This window comes from Pan troglodytes, chromosome X (genome assembly GCF_028858775.2).
Source record: "Pan troglodytes isolate AG18354 chromosome X, NHGRI_mPanTro3-v2.0_pri, whole genome shotgun sequence".
Classification (NCBI taxonomy): domain Eukaryota; kingdom Metazoa; phylum Chordata; class Mammalia; order Primates; family Hominidae; genus Pan; species Pan troglodytes.
Genome location: NC_072421.2, coordinates 50337666 through 50360181, shown reverse-complemented (window position 1 = coordinate 50360181; position 22516 = coordinate 50337666). Strand labels below are relative to the sequence as shown.

The 22516-nt window shown below is 37.2% G+C and overlaps 1 protein-coding gene across 4 annotated transcripts in view; it reads right to left on the bottom strand.

Annotated features, from left to right (window-relative positions):
* The window catches only part of CCNB3 (cyclin B3), a 105369-nt gene that overhangs the window by 27782 nt on the left and 55071 nt on the right, over positions 1–22516 (bottom strand). For 2 of the 4 annotated variants that reach the window (XM_063803868.1, XM_016944208.2), the window contains 3 exons: positions 15431–18425; positions 14296–14391; positions 12981–13073 (listed from right to left, as the gene is read on the bottom strand). In XM_063803868.1, coding sequence (XP_063659938.1) covers positions 12981–13073; positions 14296–14391; positions 15431–18425 — 3184 coding nt within the window. Of the gene's footprint in view, positions 1–12980; positions 13074–14295; positions 14395–15430; positions 18426–22516 lie in introns of all 4 variants that reach the window. The other 2 variants (XM_063803867.1, XM_016944207.2) reach the window with 1 other exon arrangement.

The following is a 22516-nucleotide window of genomic DNA, read 5'->3' as shown; positions in this document are numbered from 1 at the left end:
AAATCTGCCTCAAATTCCAAAACTCAAAGATCACCTTCTACAAATACAAACAGAGAAAATCAACCAAATGTATGAAAAAACAACAAGTAATTTTTAAAGGAGAAAAATCCTGAAGAATCAGAGTAAGTGTCTATTTATGCAATCTTTTTACTCCAAAGAACTGAAATACACTTTTAAAGAGTACACCCTCAACAAGGTCTGAGAGGACACTGAATCTATGAAAAGACGACATTCTGGAATCCAGAAAGACTGATTTCTGATGAAAAAAAGAACTAATTTAAGCAATGTAACAGAGGCAGTGAACAGCATATTAGATACTGCCAAAACCAAATCAATTATTCCAAAGGCTATCTTAAGAAATTCTCCCAGAATTAAGAGATAAAAGAAAGTTGAAGATAATGAATAAAAACTTGAGGGAATAAATTCTGGAGACACACATACACACATGAAGAGAAAAGGAAGACGGGTAATAATGTCAAAAAATAAAAGATAAAAATTTATCTGAGTCAAAGAAATAATGAACTTTTAGACTGAAAGGACTCACAATATACCAGACAAAATTAAGGAAAACAGGCTCACATCTAGAAATGTCAAAAATAATTATCCATAGGGAAGACAATATATTACATATAATCTGGATCTAAAAGCCTAGACTATTTTAACTAAAATCAGAAGAAGGAATGAGCTAAAATATGCAAATTATCTCAGCTTACTTGAGGGGAAATTAACAGACCAGGTCTATCAAAAGAGTTGGTTAACAAAATAAACACTATATTCACATAAAAGGATATCATGCTGCAGTTTAAAAGAATGTCATAGATCTATACTTATATGGAAAGATGACTAAGACTTATTCCTAAAAATCAAGGTGCAAAGCAATGTGTACAGCATAACCTATTCATATTATTCATACAACAAAAATATCACATAACCTACACCCATTAAAAGCTATATTTCATGTATTGCTCATATAACTTAGGATTTTAAAAGAAAGGATAATAAAAAAAAAACTTTAAAAAAGTGATGAGACATATAATAAAGGATCTGTAAGGATACACCCTAAACAATTTATAGTTGTTACCCCACAGAGTTAGGAGAAAAGGGTTATTATGTACACACACACAAACACACACACACATATATATGAACATTTGCACATATACACAGTGAACAAATGTAAACCAGAAACAGCCAATCCTTCAGGATGGATCCTCAGTAGCTACCTGGGCCTAAATTTAAAATACAGTCAAGTGACCATTTGCTGACTAGAGGTCACATAGGTGCTCAGAGGTCTGTGGAAAACCCACACTTTTTAAATTTTGAGGTTTTCGGAGTTCACTTGCCTTGGCCAATCAGGGTTCAGCTGTACCAGCCAATGAAGGTTCCACTGTATCAACCAATCAGAACTCAGCTGTGTATACCATATACCAATCAGAACTAAGCAAGTTTGAATTTTTCATTTGCATAAATAGACCAGATTGGCAACCTTGGTGGGAACCTTTGCTGGAAACCCTAAACCCTTAATTTTTTTTCTCAGGAGCACACCTTTGTTTTACACTGAAGGCTGGTATCTCCTAGTTTGCAAACTGTTCACTGGAATAAAGTCTCTTTCCTCAAAATTCCTTTTTGGAATTTTTCAGTTAAAATATTGTATAAGTCAAGGAGGTTAAGGTAGGATGGCAGAGGTGAAGAAATGCCAGGGAAATTAACTAAACAATAATATTTGTGGGTAGTTACCATACTGCTCTTAGGCTTTGATAAATTAGAAAAAATAAATTAGCATATAAATTATATAATTATTAAGCCAAAATTGATATAATGATCATTGTACCCTATAGAGAATACAGTTCTTCAGTGAATCATTTATACAAACTTATTATACCTGAAACCATGAAGAAAACCTTATTAACTTTAAGAAACAAATTATCATTCAGGTCACATTTTCAATACACAATGAAATACCTCTAGAAATTTATAATAAAAGGATAAATCAAAGAAAAGGAAATATTTTTAAAATGTTAAGCACTAAAAAAACAACAAAAAACAGGGTCGAAGAGGAAATAAAAATTGCAACTGCAGATTATTGAGAAAAATCAAGATAGCTACAACACTATTTTTCAAAATTAATTGGATATTCTCAGAACTATACTTAGAAGAAAATGTATAGCTTTGGATCTTTTGTTATGAAGTCAAGAATAATTAAAACAGACTAAGCATTCAATTCAAGCAGCCAGGGAAAACAACAAAATAAACCTTAGCAAAACAAGAATAAAATAAAAATAAAAGCAGATGTTAAATGAATTTTTAAAACAGAAAAGGTATATATTTACCCATGAGCTGGTTCTTTGAAAAGACAAAGAGGATTTTTAAAAAACTGCTTGTGAGGAAAATTGAAGAAAAGAACATGTAGATATGAATGCAAGCACATGTGAGGAAGATAACACATCACGCAATGAGTGAGAAAAGAAATCATTATAAAGGGTTATAAAATGATATTATGTACAATCTATGATAATAACAATATATCCAAGAAATGGATACATTTTTAGGAAAATATAAACTACAAGGCCAGGCACAGTGGCTCACACCTGTAATCCTGGCACTTTGGGAGGTCGAAGAGGGTGGATCATTTGAGGTTCAGGAGTTTGAGACAAGCCTGGCCAACATGGTGAAACCCCGCCTCTACTAAAAGTGCAAAAATTAGCCAGGCAGTAGTGGTGCACGCCTGTAATCCCAGCTACTCTGGAGGCTGAGGCAGGAGAATAGCTTGAGCCTGGGAGGCAGAGATTGCGGTGAGCCGAGATTGCGGTGAGCCAAGGTGGCGCCACTGCACTCCAGTCTGGGTGACAGAGTGAGACCCTGTCTCAAAACAAAACAAACAAACACAAAAAAGTAAAATATAAACTACAAAAATGACTCAAGAAGGGCAAGAAAACCTTACTAGGCCAATAGCCATTGTTATTATAAAAATTTCTCAAAGAATCACACACAAAAATGGCACTATACATTGATGGGTTCATGGACAAGTTCTTCAAGGAAAATACAATTCCTGTGTTAAATTTAGTACTGCCAGAAAATTTCCCTAATTATGTTAAAAAGCTAGAGTAATCCTTTATAAAGACCTTTCTTAAATCTTTACCACACTTAATAATGACAGCATCCTTCAACAGAAACTTAAAAAGGAATCTGATTTATGAGCAAAGATGCAAAAATTCTAAATAAAGTATAAGCATATCAAGTGCAAAAGTAAATTAAATGAATCATGACTAACTTCAGCAAAGTAGATGAACATAAAATACATTTAAAAATCAACTGTTTCCCAATATACTAGTAATAAATTTTTTTTATTATACTTTAAGTTCTAGGGTACATGTGCACAACGTGCAAGTTTGTTACATATGTATACATGTGCCATGTTGGTGTGCTGCACCCATTAACTCATCATTTACATTAGGTATATCTCCTAATGCTATCCCTCCCCCCTCCCCCTACCCCACAACAGGCCCCAGTGTGTGATGTTCCCCTTCCTGTGTCCATGTGTTCTCACTGTTCAATTCCTACCTGAGTGAGAACATGCGGTGCTTGGTTTTTTGTCCCTGCGATAGTTTGCTGAGAACGATGGTTTCCAGCTTCATCCATGTCCCTACAAAGGACATGAACTCATCATTTTTTATGGCTGCATAGTATTCCATGGTGTATATGTGCCACATTTTCTTAATCCAGTCTATCATTGTTGGACATTTGGCTTGGTTCCAAGTCTTTGCTAATGTGAATAGTGCTGCAATAAACATACGTGTGCATGTGTCTTTATAGCAGCGTGATTTCTAATCCTTTGGGTGTATACCCAGTAATGGGATGGCTGGGTCAAATGGTATTTCTAGTTCTAGATCCTTGAGGAATCGCCACACTGTCTTCCACAATGGTTGAACCAGTTTACAGTCCCACCAACGGTGTAAAAGTGTTCCTATTTCTCCACATCCTCTCCAGCACCTGTTGTTTCCTGACTTTTTAATGATCACCATTCTAACTGGTGTGAGATGGTATCTCATTGTGGTTTTGATTTGCATTTCTCTGATGGCCAGTGATGATGAGCATTTTTTCATGTGTCTGTTGCCTGCATAAATGTCTTCTTTTGAGAAGTGTCTGTTCATATCCTTTGCCCACTTTTTGATGGGGTTGTTTTCTTCTTGTAAATTTGTTTGAGTTCATTGTAGATTCTGGATATTAGCCCTTTGTCAGATAAGTAGATTGCAAAAATTTTCTCCCATTCTATAGATTGCCTGTTCACTCTGATGGTAGTTTCTTTTGCTGTGTAGAAGCTCTTTAGTTTAATTAGATCCCATTTGTCAATTTTGACTTTTGTTGCCATTGCTTTTGGTGTTTTAGACATGAAGTCCTTGCCCATGCCTATGTCCTGAATAGTATTGCCTAGGTTTTCTTCTAGAGTTTTTATGGTTTTAGGTCTAACATGTAAGTCTTTAATCCATCTTGAATTAATTTTTGTATAAGGTGTAAGGAAGGGATCCAGTTTCAGCTTTCTACATATGGCTAGCCAGTTTTCTCAGCACCATTTATTAAATAGGGAATCCTTTCCCCATTGCTTGTTTTTGTCAGGTTTGTCAAAGATCAGATGGTGGTAGATGTGTGGTATTATTTCTGAGGGCTCTGTTCTGTTCCATTGGTCTATATCTCTGTTTTGGTACCAGTACCATGCTGTTTTGGTTACTGTGGCCTTGTAGTATAGTCTGAAGTCAGGTAGCATGATGCCTCCAGCTTTGTTCTTTTGGCTTATGATTGACTTGGCAATGTGGGCTCTTTTTTTGGTTCCATATGAACTTCTTTAAAGTTCATATGGAACCAAAAAAAAAAAAAACTAGCAATAAATTTTAAAAGGGAAAAAGGATAACACTCATAACATTTAAAAAATTCTCAATACTCAAGAAAAACATTTTTAAGTTAGTGAGACCAATATGAAGAAAATTTTTTAAAAATTGAAATTGTAAAAGACCTGGGAAGTAAATAGACACAACATAACTGGCTTAGTAAGTTCGATATTATAAAGTCTGTGAATTTTTCCTGAATTAATCCTAACGGGCTATTTTTGAAAACTCGACAAAATTATTCTACAGCTCACCTGGAAGAATTAATGTGCAAGAACAACCAGGAATATTTTATAAAAGATGAGTAAAGAGGCAATAAATGTATTACAAAGCCATAATAATATAATAATAAAACAGCATGCTACTGATGTTAGAGTAGACAAATAATATATAATAAAAACAGTATACTACTGATGTTAGAGTAGACAAATAGATCAATGGAAGAGAATTGGAAAGACTACAAACTGAAGTATTATGATAAAGGTGTCATTTCAAACCAGTGTATAATGAAAATAAATGGTGTTAGAATAACTGGATAATCATTGGAGAAAGTTGTTTAGATTCTGACACCCAATAGACTAAGGATTTAAAAGTAGAAATGAAACTATAAATATTCTAGAAAAAATTTTGTAGAAATAGTTATATAATTCTGGACTAATGACTTTCCTAAGCAAGAAACAAATCTTAAAGCTATAAGAACTGATAAACTTGACTACTTAAAATGCCAGTGCTTCTGTACAGCTAACTAAAATAACACATTAAAATTTTTCACTTATCAGATGGTAAAAAATATAACTTCTTTTGTTGATAAGATTATGGGAAAATAAGCATTTTCATTCAGTAATGGTAAAAGCATAAATGGTCATGACATTTCAGAAGGATAGCTGTCAACATGTACAAAAATTTTTCATGTGCATCTTTTGATCTAATAATCCTATTCCTAGTCATTTGGTCTGGAGAAACAATAGTAAAATTGTTAAAAAATGCACATTTATGTATATTCACTACAGGGTTATTTCAAAGAGCAATATTTGAAAATAACCTAAATGTCCATTAATAGCAGGATGGGTATGATAGAAGAGAAATACCATATTGCAAATAAAATGGATATAGAAATATGTCAGTTTGACTGGAAAGATGTTTGCAATCATATAACCATTGTTATATGAAGAAAAAGTCAGAAATAAATATAAAGAAGATATAATAATCCTAAATGTGTATGTTCCTAACAACAGAACTTCAAAAAACACAAAGCAAAAAATGACAAAACTTAGAAATAGACAAATCCACAATTACAGTTGAAGACTTCAGTACTCCTCTCTCAATAACAGAATTATTACACAGAAAATCACCATGGATAATAAAGAAATTAAACCATAAGCAAGAAGAAAGAAAACTATTTTTTAAATAGTTATAAAATTATAAAAATTATAAAATTATAAAATTATAAAAATTAGAGCAGATATGAAGAATACTAAAAACAGAAAAATAAAGAAAAATGGATGAAACCAAAATCTGGTTCTTTGGAAAGATGAATAAAATTAATAAACCTCTAGCAAGACTGATAAACAAAACAAGAGAAGACACAAATTACCAGTATCAGGAATGAAAGAGGGAACACTATGAAAAACTCTATGCACATAAATTTGACAGCTTAGACGGAAGGGACCAACTCCTTGAAAACCACAAACTACCAAAAGTCACCCAATATGAAATAGATAACTTAAATAACCTTATAACTATTAAAGAAATGATATTCTTCACTGAAAACCTTTTGGGAAAAACCCTCCAGGCTCCAATGTTTTCACTTGCAAATTCTACCAACATTTAAAGAAGAAATAACATCAATTTTACACATCCCTTCCAGAAAACAGAAGGGTTGGGGATAATTCCCAACTTATTTTACAAGATCACTATTATTCTGATACCAGAACAAAAAACAAACAAACAAAAAACCCAATCAGAACACTACAGACCAACATCCCAACATCCATCACAAACATAGATGTAAAAATCCTCAACAAAATATTAGCAAATCAAATCCAGCAATACCTAAAAAGAAAAATATACCAGGACAAAATGGGGTTTATCTCAGGAATATAAAAATAACGCTGCTCCCATTTTTGAAGATCAATTGATTTAACTTACTATATTAGTCTAAAACAAAAAAAATCAATAGATGCAAGAAAAAAGCATTTGACAAAGTTCAACATTTATTCATGATAAAAAAATATATTACACAGGATTAAACTAGAAATAGAAAGTAACTTTCTCAACCTGATCAAAGGTGTTTACAAAAATCCTACAGCTAAAATCACACTAATAGTTAAAGTCAATGCTTTCCTCCTAAGATCAGGAGTAAGGCAATGCTGTCCACTCTTACTGCATCTATATCAACATCATAATGGAAGTCTCAGGCAGTATAATAAAACATGAAAATAAAATAAAAAGCATGGAGATTAGAAAGGAAGAAATAAAACGGTCCCCATTTGCAGATGATTCAATTATCTATGTAGATAACCCCAAGAAATCTACAAAAAAAGAACTCCTGAGTTTTAGCAAAGTCACAGAATACAAGGTCAACACACAACTATCAACCGTATTTCATACTGGCAATGTACAAATAGAAAGCTAAATTTAAAAAACATCATTTACAATAGCTTCAAGAGAAGAAAATATTTTTTATAAATCTAACACAACATGTGTAGGATCTATATGATGAGAAAAATAAATCAAAGAAAATTTAAATAAATGGAGAGACATACCATAGGTTGGAAGATTCAACATAGTAACGCGCCAATTCTATCTGAACTCACCTATAGATGTGTATTGGGGTTCCCTAAGACCACCTCAAGCACAATGATTTCCTAGGATGGCTCACAGGACTTAGCATATAGTCATACTCATGACTATGATTTATTTCAGTGAAAGGATACAAAGCAAAATCAGCAAAGGGATAAGAAGCATGGGGCAAAATCTGGAAAAAGCCACAAGCAAGCTTCCAAGAGTCCTGTCAGTAGTCACTTCAGGATGCACTTAATTCCTCTAGCAATGAGCTGTGACAACACATGGAAAGTGTTGTCTACCAGGGAAGCTTACTATCACTCAGTGCCCAAAATTTTATTGGGAACTGGTCAAGTAAACACTCTGTGCCTAGCATGTTCTGAAGTTCCAGACTCCCAAAAGGAAAGCAGGTGCTCAGCCTAAACCACACTGTTTGCATAAAGAGTTTAAGCACAGTAAGCCACAATTAACATTCGGGGAAGTTTTATATCAGTGTGGGGACTGCTTACCGGCCAAGTTTCCAGATTACCAGCCAAGGGCCAACCTTGCAAACAGACCTTTCTAGGGATAGCAGTATCAGGCCTATTATTTTAACTCTTTTCTGCACAAAATATATTTCAATTCCAATCAAACTCCTAGAAATATCTTTAAGATATAATCTGATTCTAAAATTTACATAGAAAGGCAAAGGAACTAGAATAGCTAAAACAGGTGTTTTTTGCTTTGTTGTTGTTGTTGTTGTTTTGAGATGGAGTCTCGCTCTATCGCCCAGGCTGGAGTGCAGTGGCCCGATCTTGGCTTACTGTAACTTCCGCCTCCCAGGTTCAAGCGATTCTCCTGCCTCAGCCTCCTGAGTAGCTGGGATTACAGGTGCCTGCCACCATGCCCGGCTAATTTTTGTATTTTTAGTAGAGACGGAGGTTTCACCACGTTGGTCAGGCTGGTCTCGAACTCCAGACCTCATGATCCACCCACCTCAGCCTCCCAAAGTGTTGGGATTACAGACATGAGCCACCATTCCTGGCCAGTTTTTTTTTTTTTTTTTTTAAGGAATAGAGTTGAAAATATCACAATACCCAGTTTTAAGACTAACTATAAAACTACAGAAATAAAGACAGTGTGATATTGGTGAAGGAAGAGACACAGAGATAAAGGAAACAGAATATTGGTATAGACCCACAGAAACTGTTTTTAGCAAGGTGCAAAAACAATTCCATGAAGAAAGTATAGTTTTTAATTCCCACACGTGGCGTTAGAACAATTAGACACTCATATGCAAAAAAAGAACCTTGACATAAATCTCACACCTTATACAAAAATTAACTAAAAATGGACTATAGATTTAATGTAACATGTAAAACTATAAACCTTTGAGATAAAATATAGGAAAGAAGTCGGGCACAGTGCCTCACGCCTGTAATCACAGCACTTTGGGAGGCTGAGGCAGGCGGATCACCTGAGGTCAGGAGTTTGAGACCAGCCTGGCCAACATGGTGAAACTTCATCTCTACTAAAAATGCAAAAATTAGCCAGGCAGGGTGGCAGGCACCTGTAATTCCAGTTACTGGGAAGGCTGAGGCAGGAGAATTGCTTGAACCTGGGAGGCGGAGGTTGCAGTAAGCTGAGACCGCACCATTGCACTCCAGCCTGGGCAACAAGAGCAAAACTCCATCTCATAAATAAATACATACATACATACATACATACATACATACATACATACATACATAAATTTAAATACACACACACACATACACATGAGAGAGAGAGACAGAATATTCCTGACCTAGGTTTAGGCAAAGAGTCCTTAGAAGTAAGTATAATCCATAAAGAAGGCATTGATAAACTGGACTTCATCAAAATTAAAAACTTTTGCTCTGGGAAAGACACTGGTAAGAGAAAGAAAAACTACAGACTGAGAGGATATATTTATAAATCACATATCCAACAAAGGATTTGTATCCAGAATACGTAAAGAACTCTCGTAACTTGACACTAAGGAAACGAACTACCTATTTATAACTGGGCAAAAGACTTGAATAGACATTTCATCAAAGAGGATATATGCATGACAAGTATGGTTGTCAACATTATTAACCCTTAAAGAAATAAAAATTAAAACTATGAGGAGGTTCCTCTATACACCTATTAGATGGTTAAAATAAAGTACTAACAAAACCAAGTGCTGACAAGAATGCAGAGCAACCAGAACTCTCATGCATTGGAGGTGAGAATGCAAGATGTACAGCCACTCTGTGGCAATTTCTAATTAAGTTAAACATACACTTAACCATATGTCCCAATGATCCCACTCCTGTGTGCTGACATTAGAAATTAAAACATATCTTCACATAAAAACCTGTACATTAATGTACAGTTCTTTTCACAGTCATCAAAAACTGGAAACAAACTAAATACCCTTCCACAGGAGAATGGATAAACTGTGATATATCCGAACCATAGAATACCACTCAGCAATAAAAAGAATGAACTAATGATATCTGCAACAACTTGAATAAATCTTAAAGGCATCATACTGAATGAAAGAAGCCAGTCTCATAAGGTTACATATAACGCAAACATTTATAGAATATTCTTGAAAAGGCAAAGATAGAGAATAGATTAGTGGTTTCCAGAAGTTAGGGGTGGAAGGTGGGTGTGACTCTAAACGGATAACATAAGGAAGTTTTTATGGCGTGATCAAACTGTTCTATTTAATAATCATAGTGGCAGTTACACAAATCAATACATATGCTAAAAATTCACAGAACTGTCACACTCTTCAGTATTAATCCCAGAGAAATAAAAACTATATTCACAAAAAAGCTGTATGCAAATATTCATAGTAATTTTATCCTTAATAGCCAAAAACTAGTAACAACCCAAATGTCCTTCAATAGGTGAATGGTTAAACACACCGTGTGTGTTAGTCCATTTTCATACATCTATGAAGAAATACCTGAGACTGGGTAATTTATAAAGAAAAGAGGTTTAACGGACTCACAGCTCCACATGGCTGTGGAGGCCTCACAATCATGGAAAAAGGTGAAGGAGGAACAAAGGCACATCTTACACGGAGGCAGGCAAGAGAGTGTGTGCAGGAGAACTGCCTTTTATAAAACCATCTGATCTCGTGAGACATATCCACTATCACAAGAACAATATGGGAAAAACTCATCCCCATGATGCACTTACCTCCCACTGCGTCCCTCCCACAACACGTGGGGATTATGGGAGCTATAATTCAAGATAAGATTTGGGTGTGGACATAGCCAAACCATATTACCGTGGTACATCTGTACCATGGAATACTACTTAGCAACAAAAAGGAATGAACTATTCATACACACAACTTGGATGGATCTCAAGGGAATTACGGTGAGTAGTAAACATCAAGCTCAAAAGGCTATACACTGTATGATTCCATTTATATAACATTCATGAAATGACAAAATTATAGAGATGGAAAACAAATAATTTGTCAGGGACAGGAAGGAGAGGGGAGGGAGATGGTTGTGGCTAACAAAAAGTGGCATGAGGGATCCTTGTGGCGATGGAACAGTTCTGTACCTTAACTGTGGTAGTGATTACAAAATGTACACGTGAACAAATAGACTAAATATTTATTTACAAATGTGATCAAATAGACTATACACACCCCCAAATGAGTGCATGTAAAACTGCTGAAATCTAAACAAGGTCTGTGGATTATAACAAAGTCCATTTCCTGACCATGACACTATACTATAGTTGTGCCAGATGGGATAAACTAGGGTGAAGGGTATACAGGCTCTCTTTGTCCTTTTTTTCAATTTCTTATGAATTGATTATTTCCAAACAAATGCTAAAATTTCATGGAACTTTATATCCAAAAAGTCATTATTGTTATTTGGTTATTTTAAAATAAAAAACCAAGGAGTTATAAAAGCACTACATATAACTAAGGTTATAAAAACAATATGGTATTTTCTAGAACTGAGATTCTCTTTCAAGGGGTATACATTGATATAACTTGTGGAGCTTTATAAAAATATGTGTGCCTGGGCCACATCCCCACAATTCTGATTGGATAAGTCTGGGATAGGACCTGGGCATCTGATTCTGAGATGCACCCCTAATGGATAACCACTGCTTAAGATGGGGGGATAATATATGCAAACAAATGAGAACAGCAGTTTGGGGTTGTGGGATCACAGGTAATTATAATTTCTTACTTTGCTATAATGTACATTTTTATGCAATAACAAAAACTTTAAATAAAAAATATTTAGTTCATCATTCCAGCTGGCAGAGATATTTTTTCTCTGTAAGCCATTTATTTCCTATCCCTACTCCTAGTTTCCTGCCATCCAGGAATTTAATAAATACATCTTCTCTGTTCTCATTTACATTACTAATGACAATGTTAAGCAGAACAAAGTCCAATGGCAGTCACTAGAAATTTCTTTCCAGCTTGGCAATGATAAGCAATCTTTGGGTTCTGTTTCACTTATTTAAGATCTACCCAAATTTTACTCTTACCTGATTTACTGTTCTCTACCATTTTCATAAGATGAGAGACATTTTCATGTTTTGCTGATGTTCAGATATACTGTGTCTACCACAATTCCTTGGTCTGTCACCCCAAAATGAGCCTGAACCACTCCTCTGATACTTAACAAAGGATATAAAACTATATTGTCTTTTCTTCCTAATTACATACTAAGACTGCTGAGCGTAGACTGACCATGCTGTATGTTTCCTTGCAAACTCCATAGCAATTCTTTCAATTCCATTCATTCAACAAATACTTACTGACCCCCTACTATATGCTATGTACTACTCTGGGCTCTCCTATCATAGTATAAAATAATAATTAAGTATTCATAGCAGTATTCCCTCAATATCTCACCTTGGACAAACAGCTACCTGCCATGTCCTGTGCCACACTGTCCTTCCTATTATCCGTTCCACCCAAAGTTTGAAAGACTTTGTCAACGACCCCAGTCCAAATCACTAGATATACTTTTACAAGACTTTAAGAATGATAAAACGACCATACCGTCACTGCCTTTTCTAGAAAGAGTCTCTCCTTTCAATTAGTTCTCACAGTATCTTATTTGAAACATTCTTAGAGCACTTAGTATATTCTACTTTGTATTACACTTATTTGTCTGCATATCTTATCTTGCCTCCTAAATCATGAGCTCCTTGAGGGCAGGAACCACAGCTTATTCAACTCTATAGACCCAGTACATTTTTACCATGTTTTTGGCCTGGCAGCCCTGAATGAGAAAGAGAACAGCAGCTCCTTAAGGCAGGAGTTGTCAGGCTTACCTGCACGTCCACCAACCAGTCCACAAGAATGGCCCTCATGTCACTGGTGATTTCAATCTGCCTGTTCATGTAATCTGTAAGTATAAACTGTTCCTGGCATTGATGAGAAAGAAATGTTAATAAATAAACTCTTCTTATAGTTCAAAATTGTAACTTAACAATTAACTTCTCCCTCATAGTTCTAACTCCTTGTTTTCAACTGGTATTAGAGAGGGGCAGATCAAAGTATCCTTTTACAGGCAAGTTGCAGTTATGCTTTGGGAAATAGACACGTGATATTCAAGTGTCAGAGTGGATATTGAAGAATCCAGGGGGAAATAAGGGCAGAAACACACCTACAGCTGTAGACAAATGCCAAAAAGGTTCTGCCCTTTCTTTGCAATTCAATCTAAAGCACAATACCATGCTATGTAGAGCAGTGCTTCTCAAACTTTAACATACATATGCACTACTTGGGGATCATGTAAAACTTCAGATTCTGATTTAGAAGGTCTGGGATGGGGCTAGGTTTCTGCATTTCTAACAAAATCTCAAGTGAAACTGATACTGCTGAACCAAGGCTCACACTTTTATTATAACAAAGATGTCCCTTACTTAGGTATGCCAGAAAAAGTGTGGGCTTTGGAGTCAGTTAATCATTGCACTCTCTCTATAAAGAGGATAGGTGGATCTGTAGGTGGGTTTCCATCCTCCCACCCTCTTATACATGACCTGCTAAAAATTCTGCTTGGTAGATAATCTTGGTCCCATCTGTTCTGTTGAGAGAGTTAGAAGAAACTTTGGAATTGATGAATATTAGTGGTAAAGGAGACTGGCAGATTTCAAAGGAGAAAGAAAACTTCACCAGGTTGGAGAGATGAAACAAAGACTACGATTTTGCATACAATGCCAGAAACATGCATAGGGAAGGAAAAAGATCTCTAAGAACAGCCACTCAGAGACTACTTGACCATTTTTGTGTCTAAGACTGTCTTCTTAGCAATTAGATGTACAGGATTATGGTCTTCAAGGTAATCAGACTTTAGTTCATATCTCAGCTCTACCATGTACCACTTACATGACTCTGGGCAGTTTCCTCTATCTGTAAGAGGGAGATAATAATACCTACCATCATGAAGTTACTGAGAGAATTAAGATAATGTCTACAAATCTGTTAGTACAATGTCCAACTCACAGTAAGCTACCAATATGTTAGTTTTTGCTATTATTATTTTTATCATCATTATTACCACCCCTTTCAACTTGCATACTGAAGGATGGAATGATGAGGAAATGAAAACTAGAAATCATTGCCCAACCCAAGCAACCTAAATACCTCTCTCTCTTTCATGTAACTGAAGATTTCCTTGGCATACATTGGGTTGAAACTTGGATCACCGCTGTCCTCATCAATATCTTCCCGTGGGGTTATCTGCTTAGAAATCACCAAAAAGACATATTATGAGAATTATTCCAAGGAAGACTTAGCACATACATATCAATGATTACTCCTTTCTCCCTACTGTCTTCTTCTGCTAAGGTATCTCAAGCCTTGTATATGTTGGGCCATAACACAGTACTCCTTGGCTGTGCAATCCTCATATGGTCCAGTGATCAAGAAATGCCTAGTCTTCATTGTATATACCTTCGCTGCCCTAGGAACAAGGGACCCTTTTTATAGGTAAGCTGAAGATTCTCCCAGACGGACATTCTTATTTTATTATTTCAGCTTTGTTACCTGTCTTCTTAGGTCCCTAATTATGTCAATGCTTTGATCTGGCCCAATTCATCTTGGTAGTCTTTTCCTCCTTTCTATATCTTTACCCAGGATGTTTTGCTACCAAAAGGACATTTCTCCTCCTGCTTGCTAAATATCATCCCTTCATTATTCAAATTTACAACGTAAAGACCATCTTCCTTGGGAGATGCTCTTATGAACTTTGCCCATTTTTTACCAAAGCCCACTGTGATGCAAATTACAATTACTAAGAAAGGCAATTTCCTGAATGAAATTACCTGGCCACTATTGCAAAGCCCAAGTATATAGCACAGTAGTCCAGACTCTTGTGGGTATTACTGGAATAAATACTTTCTGATTGCTTAGATCTATCACTGTGCCAATCAGGAAGTCAAGAGATTGTACAAGGCCAACTTAAGAGAAAAATGCCAAAGAACCTGGGAAATGTATCCCAAATCATGGGTAACCTCAGGCTACAGAAGGTGAGAAGAGATGATTCTGCATCACCTATCATTAAATAAAACCAGAAGTAAACGTAAGAAATATCACCCTCTCACTAGGTAGAGGGATACTCTCAATAACTTACTATATATGGCTCAACTGCTTAGGAAGGCAAAAAAACAACAACAACAACAACAAAAACAAAACAAAACAAAAAACAACTTTGCTAGCAGCCACCTCCAGGATATCAAAGAACAATTTATCTAATTTAAGAAGAAAGGGAGATGAATACCTCCTTTGGTGTTCCCTTGGCCTGTGGTGAGACAGGTTTATCAGAAGCAGATTCACATGCACTGGACTCGGTGGTGGTCCTGGACTTGCCCACACTGGTCATGGTTGCAATGCTGGACTTCTCTGTTATGGATTCAGGGGTGGTGGTGCTAAACACATATGGGCTGGTTCCAATTTGGGGGATCAAGAATGTTTCCAGAAAGGTGTCTTCCTTGCAGGTGGGACTCTCTTGTAAGGCCAATGGCTCCTTGAAGGACAACTCCTTCCCAGTGGTGGGTTTCTCATTCAGAGTTATCATATCTTCGAAGAGGAAAGCCTCATTGATGGTACCAGATTTGCCCACACTGGTCATGGTAGCAATGCTGGACTTGCTGGTTATGGATTCAGGGGCAGTGCTAGACACATTTGGGCTGGTTCCAACTTGGGGGACCAAGAATGTTTTGAGAAAGGTGTCTTCCTTGTAGGTGGGACTCTCTTGTAAGGCTAATGGCTCCTTGAAGGACAACTCCTTCCCAGTGGTGGGTTTCTCATTCAGAGCTATCATATCTTCAAAGAGGACTGCCTCATTGATGGTAGACATCTTCAAGGCTAATGGCTTTTTGAGGAGGGTCTCTTTCTTAATGCTGGGCTTCTCTTGCAAGTCCAAAGACTCCTTGAAGATGGTCTCCTTCTCAGTGCTGGGCTTCTCCCACAAAGCTGAGTGCTGCTTAAAGAGGGCCTCCTGCTCAATGCTGGGCTTCTCCTGCAAGGCCAAAGTTTCCTTAAAGTGAGCTTCTGTGTCAACACTGGGCTCCTTGAGGACAGCCTCCTTCTCAGTGCTGGGCTCCTCCTGCAAGGCCAAAGGTTCCTTAAAGTGAGCTTCTGTGTCAATAGTGGGCTCCTTGAGGACAGCTTCCTTCTCAATGCTGGGCTCCTCCTGCATGGCCAAAAGCTTCTTGAAGAGGGTCTCCCCCTCCACAATGCTGGGATACCCCTCCAAGGCCAGTGGCTGCTTATTAAGGAACTCCTCTTCATTGATGGTCTCATTCAAAGCCAACTGCTTCTTCAGGAAGAACACTTTTCCATGAGCAGTGGACTTCTTCTTTAAAGATAATTGTGTCTGTATGTTTGTGGCTGCCTCAGCAGAAAGCTCCTCCTTCAGAGCCAATAGCTTATTGATAAGGGACTCTTCTTCCATGGTGCTTTTCTCCTGCAAAGCCAACAAGTTCTTCAAGGAATCCTCTTCGGCATCAGTCTTCTCTTGCAAGACCAAAGCCTCCTGGAAGAGGGACCCAATTTTGTTGGTATGCTTAACATGCAATGAAAATAGTTCCTGAGAGAATTCCTCCTCAGTGGTAGCCTTCTCCTGGATGGCCAATGACTCTTTTGAGAGGGACACTTCCTGCAAGGTGGTATGCTTCTCTTTCAATGCAGATGGTTCCTGGGAAAGGAACTTTTCTTCCGTTGTAGATTTCATCTTAAAGGGCAACAGCTTCTTATAGAATGACTCCTCCTCGGAAGTGATCTCCTGCAAGACCAGTGGCTTCTTTAAGTGGGACATCTTCCCCTGAGTAATTTTCTTTTCCTGTAAAGACAATGATGTCTTGGTAAGTACTGTCTCCTCAGTTGTAGGGTTCTTCCTAAATGACATTGGCTCCATAAAGAAAGAATTCTTATCTTCACCAATCATATCCTGAAAGTCCAACAGTTCTGGACAGATGGACATCATCTCTTGTGTGGTACACTTTTTCTTTAAAGACACTTTTTCTTCTTTAAAGGGCAGTGGCTCCTTAATAAGTGACTTTTCTCCAGAGGTGGTCTGTAATATTAGTGGTTTCTTCAAGTGGGACATTGTCCCCTGAGTGGCATGCTTCCTCTTTAAAATTAAAGGCTTCTTGGTGGGGGGTGCCTCCTCAATGGTACACTTCTTTGTAAAAGCCAAAGCCTCATCAAGAGGTGACTCCTCAGTTGGAGACTTTAGCAAGGACGAGGGCTCCTTTAAGATGGAAACCTCCTCCTGAGTGGTGTGCTTCTTTTGCAATGCAGATGGTTCCTGGGAAAAGGACTCCTTCTCAGTAGATGGCTTTTCTTTAATGGACAATGGCTTCATAATGAGCGACTTCTCTCCAGAGGTGATCTCCTGAAATACTAATGGCTTCAGGCGGGACCTCTTCCCCTCAGTCATGCACTGCTCCTTCAATATTAGTGGCATCATGATTGCCTCCTCAGTGCTAGGCTTCTTCTTAAAGGCTAACGACTCCTTAACAAGGGAATCCTCTTTAAAGTTGGTCTTCTGCAAGGCCAATGATTTCTTCAAGATGGACATCTCATGCTCAGTGGTGTGCTTCTCTTGCAATACAGATAGCTCTTGGAAAAGTGTCTCCTTCTCAGTGGTAGGCTTCTTAATGGAGGACATTGCTCCACAGATGGTTGTCTGCAATACTGGTGGCTTCCTAAAGTGGCATATCTTCCCATAAATGGTACATTTCTTCTTTAAAGATGATAACTTATGGGTGGGGATTGACTCCTCAGTTTTAGGCTTCTTCTTAAAACTCATCGACTCCATAAAGAAGGAATCCTCTTCAATATTGACATCCTGCACAGCCAACGACTCTTCCTGGCAGGACTGCTTCCGCTGACTTGCACACATCTTCTTCTTTAAGGATAATGTCTTCTTGGTGATGGCTGCCTCCTCAGTTTTATGTGTCTTCTTAAAAGTCATTGGCTCTATAACAAACGCATCATCACTGTCACTCTCCTCCTGCAGGGGCTGTAGCTTTTCCAGTAAGGACACCTCCCCATGATTTGAGCACTTTTTTAAAGATAATGACTTATTGATAAGGGTTTCATCCTCAATAGTGGGTTCCTCCTTTAAAACTAATGGCTTTCTGAAGAGAGATGCCTCCTCAGTGTTGGGTGTTTTGGAGGTGGTGGATATGTCTAGAATGAGTGGTTTCTCCATAATGTTTGGTATCACGGTAGTAGAGGCTACTACTGGTGTGACTTCCAGCTTATGCCTGTGAAGGAAACAATGTCTGGGTAAGAAAAATGTAGTTCCTAGAATCCTCATCTACCATTTCCTTTTGTTGCTATATTTATTAAAGGTATGAAAGGGGAAGGGGCTTCAACCCCATAAGACAGATTAGAGGGACAAAATCAGTAGGTACCATGGTCAATCAACTTAAGTAGTACACTGTATAGTTTCTATGGCCTAGATACCTACACTTTTCTATAATTTTTCCATAGAAATTCATGTTATGCTTTCTTATATATGCTTCATTACCTTATATACAAAGGCTTTTATAATACTTATCACATTGTATGAGTTATCTGTTCATACATCAGTCTCCTTCACTAGCTGCATTTGTCTTTGTCTATCAACCCAAGGCAGCTGGTAAACTTCAGGTTGAAATTAACATTGTTTGAAGGCTAATGAGAGAGGTGGGCTGGTAATTAACTTTGGTAGAATCTAACTACATTCCCCTCACCCTGGACTATTAAGGAGATGCTTTCCCAATGGAGGTAATAAAAAGCTCAAAATAGAAACTTGTCACATGTGCCAGATGCAAAGCTTTGTTTTGAATAGGATTGTATATTCAATTAGAGTGATGAATCTAGTGAGACCAAATCACAGAAAGACTAAAGTTCAGAATAAGAAGAGAGAGAATTTCAGGCAGATATAATCACCAATCTGAGCAGGAGTAAATACCTTCTAAAGACCAGATATCATATGATTTAGTTCAATATGAAATATGCAAAATGGACATACCCATAGAGGTATATCCACAGCAGAAAGTAGACTGGTGGTTTCCTGAGGCTGGGACAGGGGTAGCAGTAGAAAGGGGGATTAGGAAGGGAAAAGAACTCCTAATAGGTATGGATTTAGTGGACGGGGGGTATTGAAAAAGTTCTAAAATTAGATAGTGGTGATAGCTGTACAAATCTAGGAATAGAATGAAAAACCACTGATTTGTTAAGAAAAAAAAAGTGCTTCAAAAGGTTCTGCTTGACCAGATAGATTCCAGGTCCCTCCTGATAACTTTTAGAGAAGATCTGTAGATAGTCTAGCTATGGTAAGAACATGCATTCTGGAGCTAGACTGCCTGGATTCAAATCCTGGCTCCTCCAACTTACTGACTGGGTGACCTTGGGCAAGTTAACTCTCTGTGCTTCAGTTTTTTTCACCTATAAAATGAGGATCATAATATCTCCTTCATAGGCTTATTGTGAAGATTCAACAAATTAGTATGCTCAAAAACACTTAAAGGAACATGAACAATTGAATGTCAATAAATTAGATAATTGAGATGAAATGGACAAATTCCTAGGAAGACACAAACTACCAAAACTGACTCAAGAAGAAAACAGAAAATCTGAATAGACCTATAACAAGATATCAAATCAATAATCAAAAACTACTCACAAAGTAAAGTCCAGGCCCAAATGGCTTCAATTCCATCCAAACATTTAAACAATAATTAATACCAGTTCTTCATTAACTCTTCAAAGAAACACAAAAAATGTGAAGTTTCTAACTCATTATATGAGGTCAGTATTACTCTGATAATGAAAACAGACAGACACCACTAGAAAACTACAGACCAATACCTCTTATGAATATAGATGCAAAAATCCTCAGCCAAATACTGCAAACCAAATCCAGCAACATATAAAAGGATTATACACCATAAACAAGTGGAATTTATACCAGGAATGCAAAATTAATTTAACACTCAAAATTCAATTTGCATACTACATCATATTAATAGAATAGAAAACAAAAACGACATGATCATCTCAAAAGATCCAGGAAAATCATTTGACTAAATCTAACCCTCTTTCATGATAAAAAGCACTTAACAAACAAGGAATAGAAAGGAGGTTCCTCAACCTGATAAAGGGCATCTACAAAAAAACCCAAAGCAAACATCGTACTTGATGGTGAAAGACTGATACTTTCCCCCTAAGATCAGGGAGAAAACAAGAATGTCCAACTCTTGATACTTCTATTCAACATTATACTAGAGGTTGTAGCCAGGGCAAGTAGGCAAGAAAACTAAATAAAAGTCATCCAGTTTGGAAAAGTAAAAATATCTGTATTCACAGATGACATGATCTTATATAGAGAAAATCCTAAGGAATACACACAGAAAACTATTAGAACGAACAACTTCAGCAAGATTCCAGGACACAAAATCAATATACAAAAATCAAATGTCTTTCTGTATACTTGCAATGAATAATCTGAAAATGAAATTAAGTAAACAATTCCATTTACAATAGTATCAAGAAGAAGAAAATGCTTAGAAATAAATTTAACAAACATAAAACTTATACTCTGGAAACTAAAAAACCATTCAAAAAACTAAATATCTAAATAGATAGACATCCGTATTCATGAATTAGAAAACTTAATATTGTTAAGATGTCAGGCTGGGCACAGTAGCTCAAGCCTGTAATCCCAGCACTTTGGGAGTCGAGGCAGGCAGATCACTTCAGGTCAGGAGTTCGAGACCAGCCGGCCCAACATAGTGAAACCATGTCTCTACAAAAATACGAAAAAAAAAAAAAAAGCTGGTGTGGTGGCCACACACCTGTAATCCCAGCTACTCAGGAAGGCTGAGGCATGAGAATCACTTGAACCTGGGAGGTGGAGGTTAGAGTGAGCCAAGATTGCACCACCACACTCCAGCCTCGGTGGCAGAGCAAGACTCCGTCAAAAAAAAAAAAGAAAGAAAAAAAAACCCATATCAATACTTCCCAAGTTGATCCACAGATCCAAGGCAATTTGTACAAGAATCCCAGCTAGCTTGTTTGTAGAAATTGACAAGCTGATTCTTTTTTTTATATATATATACTTTAAGTTTTAGGGTACATGTGCACAACGTGCAGGTGAGTTACGTATGTACACATGTGCCATGTTGGTGTGCTGCACCCATTAACTCGTCATTTAACATTAGGTATATCTCCTAATGCTATCCCTCCCCTCTCCCCCAACCCCACAACAGTCCCCGGTGTGTGATGTTCCCCTTCCTGTGTCCATGTGTTCTCATTGTTCAATTCCCACCTATGAGTGAGAACATGCGGTGTTTGGTTTCTTGTCCTTGCGATGGTTTGCTGAGAACAATGGTTTCCAGCTTCATCCATGTCCCTACAAAGGACATGAACTCATCATTTTTTATGGCTGCATAGTATTCCATGGTGTATATGTGCCACATTTTCTTAATCCAGTCTATCATTGTTGGACATTTGGCTTGGTTCCAAGTCTTTGCTAATGTGAATAGTGCTGCAATAAATATATATGTGCATGTGTCTTTATAGCAGCATGATTTCTAATCCTTTGGGTATATACCCAGTAATGGGATGGCTGGGTCAAATGGTATTTCTAGTTCTAGATCCCTGAGGAATCGCCACACTGACTTCCACAATGGTTGAACCAGTTTACAGTCCCACCAACAGTGTAAAAGTGTTCCTATTTCTCCACATCCTCTCCAGCACCTGTTGTTTCCTGACTTTTTAATGATCGCCATTCTAACTGGTGTGAGATGGTATCTCATGGTTTTGATTTGCATTTCTCTGATGGCCAGTGATAATGAACATTTTTTCATGTGTCTTTTGGCTGCATAAATGTCTTCTTTTGAGAAGTGTCTGTTCATATCCTTCACCTACTTGTTGATGGGGTTGTTTGTTTTTTTCCTGTAAATTTGTTTGAGTTCATTGTAGATTCTGGATATTAGCCCTTTGTCAGATGAGTAGGTTGCAAAAATTTTCTCCCATTCTATAGGTTGCCTGTTCACTCTGACGGTAGTTTCTTTTGCTGTGCCGGAGCTCTTTTAGTTTAATTAGATCCCATTTGTCAATTTTGGCTTTGGTTGCCATTGCTTTTGGTGTTTTAGACATGAAGTCCTTGCCCATGCCTATGTCCTGAATGGTACTGCCTAGGTTTTCTTCTAGGATTTATATGGTTTCAGGTCTAACATTTAAGTCTTTAATCCATCTTAAATTAATTTTTGTATAAGGTGTAAGGAAGGGATCCAGTTTCAGCTTTCTACATATGGCTAGCCAGTTTTCCCAGCACCATTTATTAAATAGGGAATCATTTCCCCAT